Source organism: Leptinotarsa decemlineata, unplaced genomic scaffold, assembly GCF_025532065.1.
Source record: "Leptinotarsa decemlineata unplaced genomic scaffold, Ldec_3_MD MMD2_tig00001064_RagTag_RagTag, whole genome shotgun sequence".
NCBI classification, from domain to species: domain Eukaryota; kingdom Metazoa; phylum Arthropoda; class Insecta; order Coleoptera; family Chrysomelidae; genus Leptinotarsa; species Leptinotarsa decemlineata.
Window position 1 is genome coordinate 2,550,077 of NW_027412558.1, and position 18,758 is coordinate 2,568,834.

At 37.7% G+C, this 18,758-nt stretch overlaps 1 protein-coding gene across 7 annotated transcripts in view; it reads left to right on the top strand.

Annotated features, from left to right (window-relative positions):
* SERCA (ATPase sarcoplasmic/endoplasmic reticulum Ca2+ transporting SERCA) overlaps positions 1-17,141 on the top strand; it is a 53,706-nt gene extending 36,565 nt beyond the window's left edge. For 4 of the 7 annotated variants that reach the window (XM_023166131.2, XM_023166144.2, XM_023166154.2 and 1 more), the window contains exons 6-12: positions 1,194-1,870; positions 4,040-4,637; positions 5,065-5,562; positions 5,776-6,285; positions 8,239-8,372; positions 8,453-8,570; positions 9,835-13,970. In XM_023166131.2, the coding sequence (XP_023021899.1) occupies positions 1,194-1,870; positions 4,040-4,637; positions 5,065-5,562; positions 5,776-6,285; positions 8,239-8,372; positions 8,453-8,570; positions 9,835-10,035 (2,736 nt within the window). In that variant the 3' untranslated portion in view covers positions 10,036-13,970. Of the gene's footprint in view, positions 1-1,193; positions 1,871-4,039; positions 4,638-5,064; positions 5,563-5,775; positions 6,286-8,238; positions 8,373-8,452; positions 8,571-9,834; positions 13,971-15,761 lie in introns of those variants that run through there. The other 3 variants (XR_012465500.1, XM_023166167.2, XM_023166159.2) reach the window with 3 other exon arrangements.
* Positions 17,142-18,758: the final 1,617 nt, after the last annotated feature.

Sequence of the window (18,758 nt, forward strand, 5' to 3'; positions counted from 1 at the left end):
CATAAGTTCCTTATAATTCTGGTGATGTAACATTTCTCTTCATTCATCAAAGACATTATTTATAATGGATTGTTGAAAAGTTTGTTATCTTCAGTTTCTACAGCTGGAATTTTTCAGAAAGACAAAAGCTGTCGCTGCTTCAATTCATTTATTTTTCAATACTTCCAATCTATATCGTAATCATTGATAAATTCTGTCTATCAATCAGCAGTCCGGATTATTGGCATGGCATTACAAAAATATTGGAAACTTATTCCTAGATATGTGCTTTTTATAGATTTGAAATTGGGTACACTTGGATTTATCTGTTTTAGTTTGTTTCCTCTCACAATGTTTTTGATAGAATCAAGTAATACCTTTCTATTATGGATATATTGGTCGAGAAGCAGAAACAGGTCTTTGGCACAGAAGAAGAACATTTTTCCTCTCAAATTTCTATGAAAAAATCATTAACTAGCCAAGTTCTGGACTTGGAAAGTTTTCTAAATGCCTTGGTTCAATATCACAGTTCTGAGACGTCCTAAACTGACCACCTTGGCGTCAACATATCAACAATTTCATAAAAAAAAAACTAGGGTACCTCAAGGTTCAGTTATTGGGCCACTTATTTTTGCAATTGATATTAGAGAATTCATGAATTACAGACATTAACATACGTTAATGGAAACCTTCAGTCACTGTATCCTGTTCAAATAACCTAACCATAAATTCCAGAAGTAAAAGGATTGATGTGTGTGAATCATTGTAGATCCCTATTGACATTCAGAAAAAAATCAAAAAATATAGGTCCATTTGAAAATAGATAAGGTTCGCTTATCATTCAACAGACACGAAATCTTGATTCAAATAACGATGCTCCAGGACTTCTGTTGAAAACTCTGAAAGGAACCCACTTGCTCACTTTGATACTCAATATTCTTCTGCCGGGATGTCCACCTTATATGAAAAGTTGGTTTCCCATGGTTCCAATTTCACCCAGCAATTCTTCAACAAAGTAAACATTTTGTAACTCGACCATAGTTCTATAACTTGAAGAGGTATCCTCAGTGAATTTATAGTACATGCTAAATACTCTTGATAACTTGAAATCACAATAGAATTAATGGTACCGCGTTTCTTTCGAATTGTGTATTGTGGTTCTGGATACTATAGTTTTTAGATAAAATTCAAATGATTTGAATTACGTATTACAGGAAAGGAACGCAGAATCCGCCATCGAAGCCCTGAAAGAATACGAGCCCGAAATGGGCAAGGTGATCAGAGGCGACAAGTCGGGCGTACAGAAGATCAGAGCGAAGGAAATAGTGCCTGGGGACATCGTTGAGGTATCCGTCGGTGACAAGATCCCTGCCGACATCCGCTTAGTGAAAATTTTCTCGACGACGCTCCGCATCGACCAGTCCATCCTGACTGGAGAATCCGTCTCGGTCATCAAGCACACGGACGCCATTCCCGACCCGAGGGCAGTCAACCAGGACAAGAAGAACATCCTCTTCTCCGGTACCAATGTTGCCGCTGGAAAAGCTCGTGGTATCGTCATCGGGACCGGTCTCAACACCGCCATCGGTAAGATCAGGACGGAGATGTCTGAGACGGAGGAAATCAAGACGCCTCTGCAACAGAAACTCGACGAGTTCGGCGAACAGCTGTCGAAGGTGATTTCGGTGATCTGCGTCGCTGTATGGGCCATCAACATCGGGCATTTCAACGATCCCGCTCACGGCGGGTCTTGGATTAAGGGTGCTGTCTACTACTTCAAAATCGCCGTAGCTTTGGCCGTGGCCGCCATCCCCGAAGGTCTTCCAGCCGTTATCACCACCTGTCTCGCTCTGGGAACTCGCCGTATGGCCAAGAAGAACGCCATCGTCAGGTCAGTAACCAAACGTATTTTTGTCAATTTTCTATGTAACGATTGAAAGTTAACCCTGTCTTACTAGTCCAGCAATCATTGATGTACATCGTAAAGTGAACATCGTAAAAATCGGGAACAGTCGCGAATTTTCGAACTTTCTTTCCATATCTTACTAAAGGACTAATATTGTAAGAGTTACTGAAACTTTGATAGATTTGCATTTGTATAAACTGTGTTCTGATAGCCAGATACTCACGTTTCTGGTTCGGGTTAAAATGTGGATCGATCCACTGTTACAAGGAATGTGGAATTCTATGCCAAGAAAACTTCAAAAGAGCCTGCCAGATTCCCTATAGTTGTGGATCCGTCTACACTGGAACCAGCTTTCTGATCACAAGAGATAGTGTCTAATGGAACATGCATTCACGAACGAAGAAACCTATGTATTTGATAGAACTAATGAGCTACTACCAATCGTATATGGCTACCTGCACTAAATGGCACAAGTTAAATGTCATTTATTTTAACCAAAAGGAAAGAAACCATATCCGTCACCAAGAAAATAAAACTGGTGACTCAAATCTTCAATTTACGAGGGTTGCCTTTTATGTTTAGGGATTTGGCAACTCTAGTGTTGCAATCTGGCAACTGACAGCTCTATCGTAAAGTTGGACATTTTTGAGCTTATATGAACTCAGAACGTTTCAACATACGCGCGCTATTTGTGTTGTTTACAGTAACTTGGAAAGATTCATCTCGGCACAAAAATGGAATTAAATCGTGAATATTTTCGTGCGATTATTTCTTACAACTTTCGACGTGGATTAACTCAGCAACAGTGCATGGATGAACTTAATTCAATTTTTGGCGATAAAGCTTCATCAAGAATTCATCGTGAATTCAATCGTGGTCGTAGTTCACTCCAAAACGAATTTCGTGAAGGTCGTCCAAAATTAGTTGTTGTTCCGAAAACCATTGATTCTGTGCGCGAACTGATATTGCAAGATCGTCATGTAACCTATCGTGAGATCGAGACAACCTTAGGCATTAGTGGGACCGTCATACATTCAATATTGCATTAACATTTGACTGTCAAAAAAAATTTGTTCGCGTTAGATCCCACACAATTTGTCAATCGCTCAAAAAAAGGCTCGTGTCGATTGGTCGAAGGAAATGCTCAAAAAATACGATCGCGGTGCTTCGAAACACGTCTATGACATCGTGACAGGTGATGAATCGTGGATTTACGCGTATGAGCCCGAAAGTAAACAGCAGTCGTTTCAAGATGAGCCAAATCCAACAAAAGTTGTTCGCGTACAAAGCACTTCCAAGCAAATGGTCGCCTATTTTTTTCGAAAAAACCGGACATGTCGCAACCGTACCAGTAGAACAAAGCAGAACAGTCAATTCTGAGTGGTACACAACCATTTGTTTGCTAGTTGTCTTCCAAGAAATCGGAAAACCAACCGCCGGAGACAGATCACTCTTCACCACGACAATGCGAGCTCTCACACATCGGCTCAAACAACTGCATATTTGAGCACCCAAAAGATCATCCGCCGTATAGTACCGACATGGCACCGAATGACTTCTTTTCATTTCCGTATGTATAAAACAAACTGAGAGGTCAACGTTTTTCGACACCTGAAGAAGCAGTTGCTGCATTCAGAATGCATGTTTTGGAGATACCTCAATCAAAGTGGCAAAAGTGCTTCGACAATTGGTTCAAACGCATGCAAAAGTGTATAGATCTTCATGGGGAATATTTTAAAAAACAATAACGGGATTTTCGATGAATAATATTTGTTTTTGTTCTCTAATCCCGAAATATAAAAGGCAACCCTCGTAATATCTACTGTGAGAGCAGCCAGAACACTTCGTCGCTTTTGATAAAATGTCTACTGCAGCCGTAGACAAAACGCCAGGCATAAAAATTTGCAGACCACGACCAACAACCCCGGAAAATAGCTTTGACGCAGTTATCCTCGCCCGTGAAAATTAACAATTTTTGTTCTACACAAATTGTTCTTACCTGAAGCACTTCCACCTTTTGGATTTAGTGGACATACAACCAGCATAAAAAAGATATGTTAGCTAGGTTCCACATTTGTTTTGTCAAAACAAGGTGTATTTCAACAATTCTTGTATTATTTCGTTCTTGAGGAAACATGAAACTTTTTGTTTTAGGTCGCTGCCCTCTGTAGAAACTCTGGGATGCACCTCCGTCATCTGTTCTGACAAAACCGGTACTTTGACCACCAACCAGATGTCCGTCTCGCGCATGTTCATCTTCGACAAGGTCGAAGGCAACGACAGCAGCTTCCTTGAATTCGAAATCACCGGCTCTACATACGAACCCATCGGCGAGGTGTTCCTCAAAGGACAGAAAGTCAAGTGCAGCGAATTCGACGGCCTGCAGGAACTCGGCACGATTTGCGTGATGTGTAACGATTCCGCTATCGACTTCAACGAGTTTAAACAGGCTTTCGAGAAGGTCGGCGAGGCTACGGAAACGGCTCTCGTCGTTCTGGCCGAGAAGATGAACCCGTTCAGCGTCACGAAGACTGGAGATCGTCGCCAGATTGCTATCTGCGTCAGGAACGAGATTGAATCCAAATGGAAGAAAGAATTCACACTGGAGTTCTCCAGAGACCGCAAATCTATGTCGTCCTACTGCATACCCACGAAGCCTTCTCGTATCGGAAACGGACCTAAACTGTTTGTCAAGGGAGCGCCTGAGGGAGTGTTGGACAGGTGTACGCACGCCCGAGTGGGCACGCAGAAGGTTTGTAACAATCTCATAGTAGACATCCGATAGATATCCACTAGTCATCTGATGGATATTCATTGGACACCGATTGATGCCTAATGGACATCCACTAGATATTCACAGGATATTCGAGTGATATCTGGTGGACATTCATTTCAGATAGCCTATTGAAGGGCCGTATCTCCGAGAAGAGATGTAGTCGACAAACTTCAACTTATGACTTGTCACCATGTCATGAGAAAAAAGTAACAAAAATTTGTTGAGCCTAGATATCCAAATATTCAAAAAATATTCAGTCAAATGACTTCTGTGGCATTATTACTTCTTCTAACTCTCAGAACTGCTATAATTCTCAACCTAGCTACCCTTGTATCCATGTTCAGTTACATGGTGTTCAACCGTCTCGATGACTATACATTAATGAATTGATTGGTCATTACAGGTTCCTCTTACCAGCGCCCTGAAAAAACGTATCGTCGAGCTGACCGCGCAGTACGGTTGCGGACGAGACACCCTCCGTTGCTTGGCACTCGCTACGGCCGACAACCCCATGAAACCCGAAGATATGGACCTCGGCGACTCCACCAAGTTCTACACCTATGAAGTCAACCTGACCTTCGTCGGCGTCGTCGGCATGTTGGACCCTCCTCGTAAAGAAGTATTCGATTCGATCGTGAGATGTCGCGCTGCCGGAATCAGAGTCATCGTCATCACCGGAGACAACAAGGCCACAGCCGAAGCTATCTGCAGGCGTATTGGCGTTTTTGGCGAGAACGAAGACACCACCGGAAAGTCTTACTCCGGCAGAGAATTCGACGATTTGCCCACGTCCGAGCAAAAAGCCGCTTGCGCACGCGCCAGGTTGTTCTCGCGTGTAGAGCCCGCCCACAAGTCCAAGATTGTTGAGTACTTGCAGAGCATGAACGAAATTTCCGCTATGGTAAGTTAGAATAGTAGTAGTAGTAGTAGTATCAATAAATGCTGTCTGGTCCCAGTAACTCATGTTTGAAATGAGTTAACGTCATTTAATCTTCTCCATTATTTACAACACTTCGCCACTTGCCATCCCTTCCTAAATACTCCGTTTGGAGTCCACCAATTTGAATTTTTTTGTTCCTGAATGTATAGTTAGCTAATCAATTTCTTCATATAGACTGGTGACGGTGTTAACGACGCCCCCGCCCTAAAGAAAGCCGAAATTGGTATCGCCATGGGTTCCGGAACCGCCGTAGCAAAATCCGCCTCTGAGATGGTTTTGGCCGACGACAACTTCTCCTCCATCGTAGCCGCCGTCGAAGAAGGTCGCGCTATCTACAACAACATGAAGCAGTTCATCCGATACCTGATCTCTTCAAACATCGGCGAGGTCGTGTCCATTTTCTTGACTGCCGCTCTCGGTCTTCCAGAAGCACTCATCCCCGTCCAGTTGTTGTGGGTCAACCTGGTCACAGACGGTCTTCCAGCTACCGCCCTCGGTTTCAATCCTCCCGACTTGGACATCATGAACAAGCCTCCTCGTAAAGCCGACGAATCTCTCATTTCGGGATGGTTGTTCTTCAGGTATCTCGCCATCGGAGGGTATGTGGGAGCGGCGACTGTTGGTGCTGCCGCCTGGTGGTTTATGTACTCCCCTCACGGACCCCAGATGAACTACTATCAATTGGTAAGGAAAATTATAATAAGTTCACAGAAGTAATACCCTGTTTTACCAGTAAGCTCTGGGTAAGAAACTCGCCGCGTTCGACACATTGTTAGGAATATATTTATTGCGAAGAGCGCTTTAATTGACAAAAAGACAAATACCATCATAATTTAATATAAATAAATGTAGAATTAGAATAACTCTATGCAGAATCACAATTCCGGCTGCAGCCAGCCAAGCCACATGAAGATGCCAAGTCCATACACTCAAACGATATACTACACTCCAATCAGCAATCCTCCCTATACACACATTACATCTCTCGCTTAAATCCCATTTGACACCCATGAAACATCTCCGATCATGCCACCTCGACCAATGCCAACTCGTTCTGTCCAAGTACTTATGGATGGTTGTCGAAGCGGTCAAGTGCACCAAACGCTCATATCGGTTGGACTCTGACCTCAAAAATCATCCTTTCGCAGGCGGAGTCGCCGGTCTTAAATCGTTTGAGATTTTTATGCTACTGTCAAACTGTTTGGGGCTTTCTGGCAAAAAGTGTCCCAGAAACCCCATAGATATACTACTAATATTGAAGTTTATGTTGTGCACTTTGATTTTGAAAATTTGCCACTTATTTCTACAAAGTATATTTTAGTATATTGATAAAAATTTATCTTGGTCGCAACATATCGAGTAACAACAAAATTGTTTTTCGGGACCAATAAATCTTATTGTCGTCCTAATGATAGATCCTTGTGGAACTCTACAAAGATCAGTTTTTCTTGACCCATAAATGATTGTTCACAAATGTGTTGAACAACAAAATATCAGTTATAATTTGGTTGTATTTTGTTGGATATCATCATGAAATATCTTGAACTATAGTTCAAGATACTCCTACGTAATGTTTATATTTCAGAGTGATTCATTTATTTTTAGTTGAATAACACTGGAGCTAGCACAAACTTAAATTCAAACTGTTGGTAATATTTTCAGAGGATGATTTTATTACATTTTAAAAACTTGTTATAAAAACAAATCAAAAACTCATCAGGTCGTTAAGCGAACCATTTACAAGGTTGATTATAATTCCCACTTATGATTAAATAATGTTCGATAATAAATGACTTGATATACAGAATGATTACAAAAATGAAATAATGTTTCTTGAAATATAACGTTGATTTTGTTAACGAGTTTCTGGAATCTTATTTTGTTTCTTATATCAGTTATTCAGAATTATAAACATATTGATTTTTCTTCAATATTTATGCGATACAGATTTCCTATTTTCAAACACAACGAGTAATTCATCATTTTTCTTCACGCCAAGCATCCACATAAATATTTGCGCCCATGATATTTGTGCTATAAATCCCGAGTTTTCACCAACAGGAAGTCATTTTGAAAGCAATTTTTTTATGCTTATGAATTAATAAATAAACTCAGGATATTCTTGATGATATTCAAGAACCACAAATATTAACAATGATCCATCATATATGTTATGTGATTGAACTCGTGCCCTTCTGCCAAAAGATGGTTTGCAAATGTGTCATCACTTCTATGTTCTTTAATTCGTTGGGAAAACATTCTCCCCATTTGGCCAATATAAATTTTGGGCAATGACCACAAGTCAACTTATATACTCCTTATCTTTCTGACACTGAAGTTTTGCTTGAATTATTTTGCTTAAATTATTATTTGTTCTGTAAATCCTCAAGATATGACAATGTCTTAAAGCGGACACAATCGTTACTTGAGATGGGTAGACCTGGTTCATGGATTGTTTTTATAGTTTTTGGAAAGAATGGAGACACTAATATCTATCTTGAAACCGTTGTTGAGAGCTGTACCAGTAAAACAGGGTCTGTCTGCCTACTCTCTATCAGAGACCGGCGACGAGACCTGGGAAATAACATAAACTGTGCCTTTTTTGTAGAGTAAAAATTGTTATATCATTTTTTTCAGACCCATCACTTGCAGTGCATTGGAGGCGGACCTGATTTCAAAGGAATCGATTGCAAAGTCTTCGGCGATCCCCATCCAATGACGATGGCCCTTTCTGTACTCGTAACTATTGAGATGTTGAACGCTATGAACAGGTTAGAGCTTTGTAAAATTCATTTCGGATTTTTCGGTGATGTCTAGAAAGGTAATGTTTCCAACTGTTTGTATTTTACAGCTTGTCAGAAAACCAGTCGCTGATTGCTATGCCCCCATGGTCTAACTGGTGGCTCATTGGATCCATGGCTCTATCTTTCACCCTCCATTTCGTCATTCTTTATGTTGATGTACTTTCAGTGAGTATACACGTACTTTATGGAACAAAATATTTTTTGTTTATTCACATATCTCAATTTGAAATTACCTACCTATTGATTCAGAAAGGAATCCATGTTATTTCCAGTTAAAGGTTAAAATTTACTTACTATGAAATGTGAAATAATCGCAGTTTATTAGTTCTGTAAACGACTGTTTAGTAGTATAAAACCATCGAATCTTTGCAACAGACATAATAAACAACTTTGAACTGTCAAATGATAGTTATATGTCTTCAATGGGGAATGTTCCTCAATTTGGGTTATTACAGCAAATGCCAGTTTGAACAAAATAAAGTTGAGTTTAATTCACGAGTTTTTCAAATTCACTTCGAAAAGTAATCAAATCGATGTTTCAAATGTTGGGTTTTAATTTTTAAAGGGATTTGTTTCTAATTCACATATTGGCAACAGCGCCTATATCAAGTTGAAATAATTTATACATACCTAGATATTCTACTTTACAAAAGGAAAATTATCTTTATAAATCAACAATTGAGGCAAAATATAAATTATAGTTCAATACCACCTTCACAAGCCACATAAACAACAGTTGTTTTGTTATTTATTTATATAGAGGAAGATAGGTTAGGTGCGCACAAAATGTCATGTCACAGAATGTCTCGGAACTCGGAACATAAGTAAACAGAACAGCACGCCTCTGAAATAGGTCATCTTTTTTTGTCTCATACAGGTAACAAATTCATTGTCCTTTATTAGCTATAACCGATGTTGCCAAATGGTTAAATATAAACGAATCCCTTTAAATGTTGAATACATTATTTCATTCCTCTTTTTCAAGTATTTAAATAATTTTTCAAAGAAAAAGGTTAAAATGATAAGTTTAAAATGCGTTGTTTTATAGCTCTTTTATGAAAACTACTTGATTTTTGTCAGGAGGAACATTCCCTATTGCCGAATTTGGAATCCGACTTACGTTTGTATGGCTATCTTTTTTCGATATATCACGCGCAAGCTATCAGCCAAAAGAGGGCGCTCTCTATTCAAATGAAAAGCTGTAACTGTTTTATCTTGGATTTCAACTTTTAGACGAGAAGGATGTTTTATCGCGTCAGATATTGATGATGAATATGTAATGATTCGTCGTCCTGAATGTATACTCTAGAATTTCACCTTAGGTGTGCAAAATTTTTCATTGTGTCCATTTGAGTAGTGTGGGACACCACAAATTTTTCCTTGATTCGGGAACCACTATTTTTTCAACTAATTTTGGTTTTCTCTTTAGGTTGTATTCCAAGTGTGTCCGCTGACAGTCGAAGAGTGGATGACAGTGATGAAATTTTCAATTCCAGTAGTATTACTCGACGAGACGTTGAAGTTCGTCGCCAGAAAAATCGCAGACGGTGAGAACGCTATTTACACTGTGCACTGGATGGTACTAATGTGGGCTGTATTCTTTGGCTTTTTGCGTGTGTGCCCCATTTAAAAATGAAAAGCCCGCCGAACAACCTCCTCCCTAGACGAGGATTGGGCAGCCTTAGTGCGTAAACGGGTGCTAATTCGGGAAGAGATCAAAAACGTGCAGCGTGTACATTTTTGTAGTTGGACCAAGATCTGTTAGTTTTTTTTTGGCGGGTATTCGAGGACGTGCCTTTTTGACGGCGTATTTTGAACGGATTCATAGCACGGGATTTGAATCGCGTTTATAAACGACCGGTTTGACGGGAATTGAAATTATTTTCGATGGAATGGTCTCGATTCCCGCCAGCACTGCCGATACTCTTCTAAGTTAGTGATCATATCTTTAAGATGGCAGTTCATTCATTGATTGTGACTTTTTATTCGCGTGTCATTCACGAGCCTTTTAGTAGATTTCCGGGTCGATTTTTTTGTAAATTGTTAGATGTTTAATATATTTTGTGTTGTACCGTTGTGGAGTTCTGTTCACCAGAAGTGAAATTATGACCGGTACCCGATTTTACCCACTAAAACCCAACCGGAGTAACGCTAGTGTTTATTTTAGTTTATTTAACATAATTCAGACAGTCTTTGTGTGATGAAACATCCGAACCGAGGGATTTAAATGAGACATCGTTGAATAGAAGGCAAGTCGAGTTGTGTTACGTAGGCAAAAACAAAATCACGATACACAAAATCGACATTGGTGACTTGTTTGCGCAGCAGAATGAAGTGGAATTTCGAGTCCGCCTTCGTTTGTCAGTGTTACAAGTAGAAGTTATCTAGGACATTTTGATATCAATATATTGAAGTACCCGTTGACACGTATTTCGTGGGTGTGATATTTTCTAGTAGAGTCATCGATTCGTCCATATTCACTAGATTTTAGAGAAGCCACGGTCTAGAAGCGTGCGAGTTTTAGACTCCGTAGAACTAGTACTTACTGTGTAAAAGCGGGCTCGAAATTTGACTCCATCCTGGTAACTAATTTTTTTAATATGTTCTGAACCGTCATCCTAATGGTTAAAAGCAGCCGCGGAAATTTTCAAACTCTCGAAGATTCCAATTCATATTTTTACATTTCCTAGTTTCCACATATCACCAAAAAACATTTTCACCCTTCCTGGTATAATGAATTTGCAGCTGTTGTCATTTTTCCTTTTTTTATTCTATACTGATAATCCTTGGTCAAGAGAGAAATTTGATGACCCAGTCTAGAGGAGAAACAATGACAAAGAGAGTAATAATGAAACTTTTTCTGCCTGGACCAAAAATATTGATTTTCAGTTACCAGGGAAGGTGAAAAAGTAGCATGCAACAAATTTGATCTGACTCTCTTCCGGTATATTTTCTGGTTGAGTCTCAAGATTTTGTTTTCTCAAATGTCAGAAACAGACTCGAATACTTGGTGGTTTCAACTATGCATATTTGCAAAGTGTAATAGTCAAAAGTTGCTTAAGAACAAAGGTACTCGACACTGTAAACTTTTTCAACCACATCATTACTTACAATCAATCCACTTACTGTTATACGCACTTTTCTCTAAAAGTACAAGAATTTTTTGCATCTCGAGAGTGAGTTTTTAAATTCTCAGTGTAATTATCGTTTAACCTTAAAGGTTTTAACATTCCAATTATTTTTCGTATAATTTATTGCTTTTAACCACTGAGGATTCCAGTGAATCACGAAATTGATGTTTTCATTTGTATTATATTCATTAATAAAATTTCGTGATTTCCTACCGCGCTGTTCGCTAGCGCAATATTCTTGACAAAGCGGTTTTCAGGTGTGTAATTTATTCATATATAGGCAATTATATAGATTTTTCAAATGCTGTATGTATGTACAGATGTAGAATTGTTTTGCCCACTTCGGTAAACTTAGGTGAATTTTTTTAAATGAAGTTTCTGAACATTTCGTTCGAATACGAGTTGAGGATTCTTGCAGAAAATAAAGTGGTCCTGAGGAGGGATATTTGGGATGTCTCCTCAGTTTGCTGACTTCAAAGTTGCATAATCAATTAAGGCAGGGTGTCCTGATGAACACCATGCCTTAATCATAGATGCACGCACCAACCAAGTTGATGGCTTTAAAAGTTGAATTAGTCTTCTGAAGATGCCAAGTTGCTTGGTGGAAAATGCGTCGAAAAAATGTCGCAGTTCTGGTGTTTGGGAGCAGTCCCTGTTCTAGTTACATCTTTTAATATAGGAAATGAACTGAAATATATTTATAATTGTTATTTATTATAGCTTCAGTATAGCTACAAAACAACTATACCTCATCTACATATTTGTCCTCGTCTTTTTCTTCATCTTCCGATTCCTCAGCATTCACTTTCTCAGCTTTCAAATGTCTCTTGGCCTTTCTGGAATTCTTCAATCACAGTTTTATGCTCTGATGGAATGAAATTTTATCTGACTAATCATAACTCAACTATCAGGCTTTGTATAAAATGTAACCAGAGAAATACTTACACATAATATAGAATTTTTCTACCTATCATGAAATTTTCTACAGAATGCTCAGTGATCTTTCTTTGTAGCGGCTAAAATTAAAAAAAAATCGGTTTCAAATTCCATAATGTTCCAAATTCCAAAATGTATTTTTTTCAATTCACTATCTATAATTGAATGCCTTTCATTTGAAAAATGCTGATTTCAATGAAAAAAAAAATCAATGATAATTTTATGATAAATAAAAAGGTAACAACCTATTTTTTTTTTGTTAATTCAATAAGAGAATAAAAAATGTATCTATTTTCAGACTAAATCTGGGCCAATTACCTTCTAGTTATTCATCAAAAGCTAACCATCAGTTAGTTTCCTAGTTTTCTGGTCGTGATCTGCGTGATTTTGAGCTTGACGTTTCTTCTACAAATGCGGTAGGCACTGTCAACGTTGATTAGGTATTGAACCCAGTGCTCTTGTTGATAAAGTATACCGCAGTTTTTCACGAAATGTTAGTCATAAAAACCAGCAGACTGACCAGCAAATACAGTACAAAATTCTGACGACTGCGATTTTATCGGTAGCAAAAATCAATAGTTTATTGTTCAATTCGAAATAATCAATAACTTTTGACATGTTTATCCCAGGAAAATTATTTTCTGATATAACTAACTGAATTGTAACTTCAACTGGGATTTGTCTCTTCCCATGCCATAAAGAACTGGCAAATTGAGTTTGTCACATTGCTTGGATTCCTTCACAAGAGAGGAAATTCTGGATGGAGATGAAAAACCAATGTATTCGAGGTGCAAGCAAAGAAGAAAATGTACAAAGTCCTTATCAATCTATAAGTTTCCCCGTATTTTAGTAATTCATTTGAAAATATTCTCTCCAACGGAAAGATTCAGAGGAAAATTCAATGTTTCCATTGACTTTCCTTCAGATGACTTAGATATAAGCCATTATGCAGCAGACAATGTGGGTCCTTGTCGTTATAATCTATATGCACTTTCAAACCACGGTGGGACTACTCACAACGGGTATTACTCAGCATATTGCAGACACCCATATAGTGACACGTTGCATGAATACAACGATTCACACGTGTTCCCAATTTCGCCAAAATCACTTGTGAGCGATGAGGCATATGTCCTCTTTTATGAACAGGAGGGAACGAAGCAGCACCTTTGATATGACTTTCTTCTTTCCATTTTTTTATAATCTTAGTTCTTTGAATTGATTTGTATTTCATGATAGTTCCAAATTTCATTATTTATTGTAATACTTCTACAGTAACCCCAAGTACAAAAGCAACTAATAGTATACATACAATGGACCACTTTAATTTTTGCAAGTATACCATTTGAGATGTTTTTCGTACATATTCTCAAAACCTGAGTAATTTTGCTGAGAACTCATTTTTTTATTACGATTGAATTCAAAAATTACAATTTGTATATAAATGTATTGGGCAGTGTTGAATTAAAAAAAGGTAATAATAAAGATTTGATTTTTTCTTTGTGTTGTGGCTTTTTGCTCTAAGGACTTATGCAGTCCTGGCATATTCGAAAACATTGCTAAACAACATAAAACACAATATTCCATTACATCATATACCTTGAACAGTGTCACTGTTTGTCGAGTTTGAAAGCCGTGGATTTTTGGAATTCCTTCCGGACGTTTCGCTGGAGTGGCTACCTTCTTCAGAGGTTCAACCATCATGGCTTGCTGTCCGATGTTATCGGACAGAAGTCATCGGACAGCAAGCTATGATGGTTAAACCTCCGAAGAAACTGGCCACTCGTGCCAGTGAAATGTCAGGAAGAAATTCCAAAATTCCACGGCTTTCAAACTCGAAAAACAGTGACACTGAAAACCTCAGCCACGAAACTCTAAACCATTTTGTCATACCTTGAACAGTCGCCATTGTGATTTTTTTATATTTTACTATGCCAACACTTAGGGTTTGCAGGGTCTTTCTACCGGTGCAGATGTCTATTCATTATCACAGGGTTAAAATGAAAATTCACAGGGTTGAAATGAAAATTATGTTGTTGTTTTTTTGATGCAGTAAGATTTCATCAAAAACAAATCGATTTTTTCTGGATTTATTACTACCCTCATGATTTCTCTAGAAATCTAGTGCTGGGCCTGAAGGAGTAACTAATATTGGATCCCAGCGAAATGGTGTACCTGTTTATTATCCACGAGCTAGTTTGAAAGTGGCTAGAAGACAATTATCCAAACCAGTGGATAGGAAAACGTGGTCCCTTAGAATGACCCGCTGTATTACCTGATATGACACTCTTAGATCAATGTGGCGATTGGTGAATTCTAAAGTTTATGTTACACAACCAAAGTCTACTGCAAAGCTCATGATTAGAACCATTAAAACAGAAGTGGAATAATTGTCTCAAATCTTTCCCTTTTTGAAAAACATGAATTCTTGGGCGATATCAATAATTACTTGTATGATGGAAATGCTTGAATGGTAAAAAGTTATGTTGAAAATAATGGTTGCTGAAAGTTTTTGTAATTTCTTTGATACACTTGTTTTCACAGCCAACTCGAATCATTGAAGTGTGAAATTTCGCACTGACAAGAAATCAAGGAAAAAAGTGCTCTCTTCAGTTATTCTGAAAGTGAGGTTAGAATTCGATACTCAACAGCTTTTTCAATAATTTTGATCTGTTGAAACTGAAATGAGATGATTGTTTCATATCTTTTTTACTTTTGAAAAATAATACTTTTGCAATGTCAACAATCACTTGCATGATGGAAAAGCTAGAATAGTAAAAAGTTAGTTTGAAAACAAAGATTGCTGAAAATTTGCGACATTTCTTTGATAAACTTACTTTCACAGTCAACTCGAATCTTCTGAATTTAAAATTTCGGACAATCCAGTCGTTATTCCGAAAGTGAGGTTAGAATTCGATACTTAACAACTTTTTCAATAAATTTCTTGAATCTGTATTTGAGATGTTGGATCTCCTGCAATAAATTCCACTGAAGAATAATTAGAGGAAACATGAAAAAAGTAGAGATTGAAACTGACACCTAAATTTGTCATTTGAAAAGTAATTCATACTTTCGGGTCTTACACAGTATCACTTCCACACCATGTACATTTTCTATTTCTCTACTCATTCCAAAGCTGTCAACTAACATTTTGTGTTGTGTGGTCGTGATCTAACACAAAAAGATTCCTATACAGGGAGACGTCAAAAAGTAAGTAACTTATTATGACTGATGAATCATTCCATTTTGTATTATACACTTTCTAATGTTTTGTTTTTATTTTTCGCAGTACCCAAAGTCATATGCCGAATGTAAATAGCTCGTCACGAAGACATATCGAGCCATTTGGAGTGCCCCCTTCCCAAAAATGTGGATTTTTCATTTTCGTCCGAATCGAATAACTTTCTATTTCCTTCACTAACCTGAATGTTGCAATAACAGGCATGCGAGTTGATTTCAGTTTCCGTAATTTTTTCGTTAACGCTTGTCATTGTTCTGTTTCAGTTGGTGACGTAGTTGTTGATAGATGGTAACTGCAAGCGTCAGACTTCCTGCTTTTTTTTTAATTACCTGTTAGGATAATCGTTGAAAAGACTCTGGCTAGCTTACGTCTACTCTTTTTCTACCTAACACGGAAAGCGTAGTTTTCCGATCTTTTTCACGCTAGTAGAGTCGCATATTATTTTTTTATGACTTACCTAGCTGTAGCTGTTCACTCCGATGGCTTTATTTTAAGTTGCAAGTGTTGTTTTCTTTGTTAAATTCACTATTGTCTTCCTGTAGACCTGTGATTTGGTTTAAAGGCGCATTAGATGACTAGTGATAGAGAGTCTTAGTGGAAGTTTCGGCAGATGTCGCTGTACCAGTCGAGATTTGCAAGAAATAACTCGACCAGCGAAATTTCCCAGTCGTTTCGAAAAACATTCATAATAGTTACTTGGGATTTACGAAATATTCTACTAACTTTGACATCAGCTGCTTATCTACAATTAATTGACAAAAAGCCTATCAGCGCCATCTATTTAAAAAAAAAATGTTTTCGGACTCTTCCTCTTCTCTTTGACAGCCTTCAAAAAATGAAGATTAGTTAAGGTCCGACCATGGATCTATCTAAGAAATTTCGTTGGTCGCAGCTGTATTTCAATTGAAAAATCTAATTGACACTCGGATTTTACCTTGAAAAAGTAAATAATCTGTCCAGTAAAGCACCGCTGTGATAAGCAAATAACGAAATCAGGATCCGACTGGCCACGAATCTGCCGAACCCAGACTTGGAATTGATGAAATGTACATAAACATATATTTAGGATAATTAAAAGAATTGTTATCACTTTGTGCCCGATGCGGTACGAAGCTTTGAACGTTATCTGGAGACCAGTGCTAACCGCAGTCAAGAGAGGGGGATTTAGCCCCCTCCATCCCCCCTGAGTGTTGTGTTTATCGCCAAGTTAACATTTGGTTAGTGTACTTCCTACAATGCGTTTAAGTGGTCCCATCATTTCATTCATTTAGAGGTTAGGGCTGGTCTCAATAATTGGAGAAAAGGACTGCGGTTTTTTAGGCAGTCCTCGTTACACATTGTATAGTTCTACATTGTAATTTACATCAGTTTTGTAAACAGGATATTTGTGTAAATAAAGTGATGGCTTTCTGGCTGTCTTAAGTTCTATATTATTTTTTTTCCTCAATGTTTGTGTACCTACCTCTTGAGAGCTGTCCCACAGCTGTCACACAGATAAAACGTTGCTGTATGTTTTCCACATTCTTGGCAGAGTTAAATTTTCAAATAATTTTTTGCATCGAAAACTATATCTGATCTGTTTTCAGCTAGAACAGAAATTCGACGACACAAAATTGAAAAATATTAGGGAGATTTTATTTTCTTTTATAACAGGCCATTAGCTCAGAATTTAAAGTGAATTACATACTTTTGTTCAAAAGATTTATTCCCAAGGGCAATTTATAGTATTGCTTACTTCAGATTCTAACTGTAAGAAGTCAATATCACATACTTTCAATCCTGAAGTCGCGTGTGTTGGGAAGGAAAATAAATTTGATGACAGATAGCAAGCACATCTGTTCTGTAGCATGACTTATGCACCACTTTCACTTTAATTTTACTGATGAATTGGGAATATTCATAATTTTCCTTGATGTAAGTTAAGTGATTATTTTTATATTGTTACAGCCAAAATGTCTAAGTATCTTTGTATTTGATATTATTCCAAAATTCACACGACAGAAGAGTTATGTGAAGATGATCCTGACGGAAAAAAATGAGAAAGAACTTTTATCCAATCATGTATTTTTTATGAATCCATCTCAACCCTTCGTGGTGAACTGTCAGAATTGGTGAAACTGGTTCTGAGAAAATCATCTCTGGATGAGATAGTTGTATATTCAGCAATCAGCAACAAATATTCGGACCAGTATTCTGGGTATAGACTAATTTTTTTGTGGAGAACCTTACGAAGACATCTGTTCGAAATTTTTATAAACAGTTTATTTCTATGCTGACAAATGTACTTCCTAATCTTTATGGTTTCAACAGGATGGATCATCTTTGTTTCTAAGATTTCCTATACGAGAATAATCAAGTAAATTGAGAAGACATGGATGAAGACTTGACTGAACATTCATGGAAATAGATGGTGGTTTCTCTTGTGGATTTAATACAGTGGTTAATAGTGGTCAGAGAAACTTCATTTATGATAATGTTCTGTGGTGAAATTGATGAAATTCTGTCAGCTGATCCATGTCAAAACACACTAATTGACATGTAATTGAAACATTTACTCATGCATATCTGTAAATACCATGTTTGGTATCTTCAGAGCCGGTCTATTCGTCAATCACTGGTTCAGGAGACATAGAACAAAATTGGTTCCGAAGATATATTGTAATGAGAACACACCATCTTTTTTTGCTTCTTTCACAAATCACCGATCTTTCACACACTACATTTTGGCATGGAACTATGTAATAAAGAAACAGAAAACGAATCCCCATTAGGTGATCGATTGCTTTGCATTAAACATTCACGGGGGCCCTTGTTTGTCGTGGAAAAATAAGGTTTGAGTTTTTCTTTTAAGGAATGTCTTTGTAAGGAAAGATGTCAATGATTGTAAGAATAATAGTAACGATTTATTTTCCCAAGAAAATGGGGGAAAAACATTTGAAAACTAACTATAATATAAATGAGCACAAAAAATATATAAATCAGAACTGACAACCTAAAAGAAAAATATATATGATCGAATTTGATTATCAACAAAGTCATAAATGC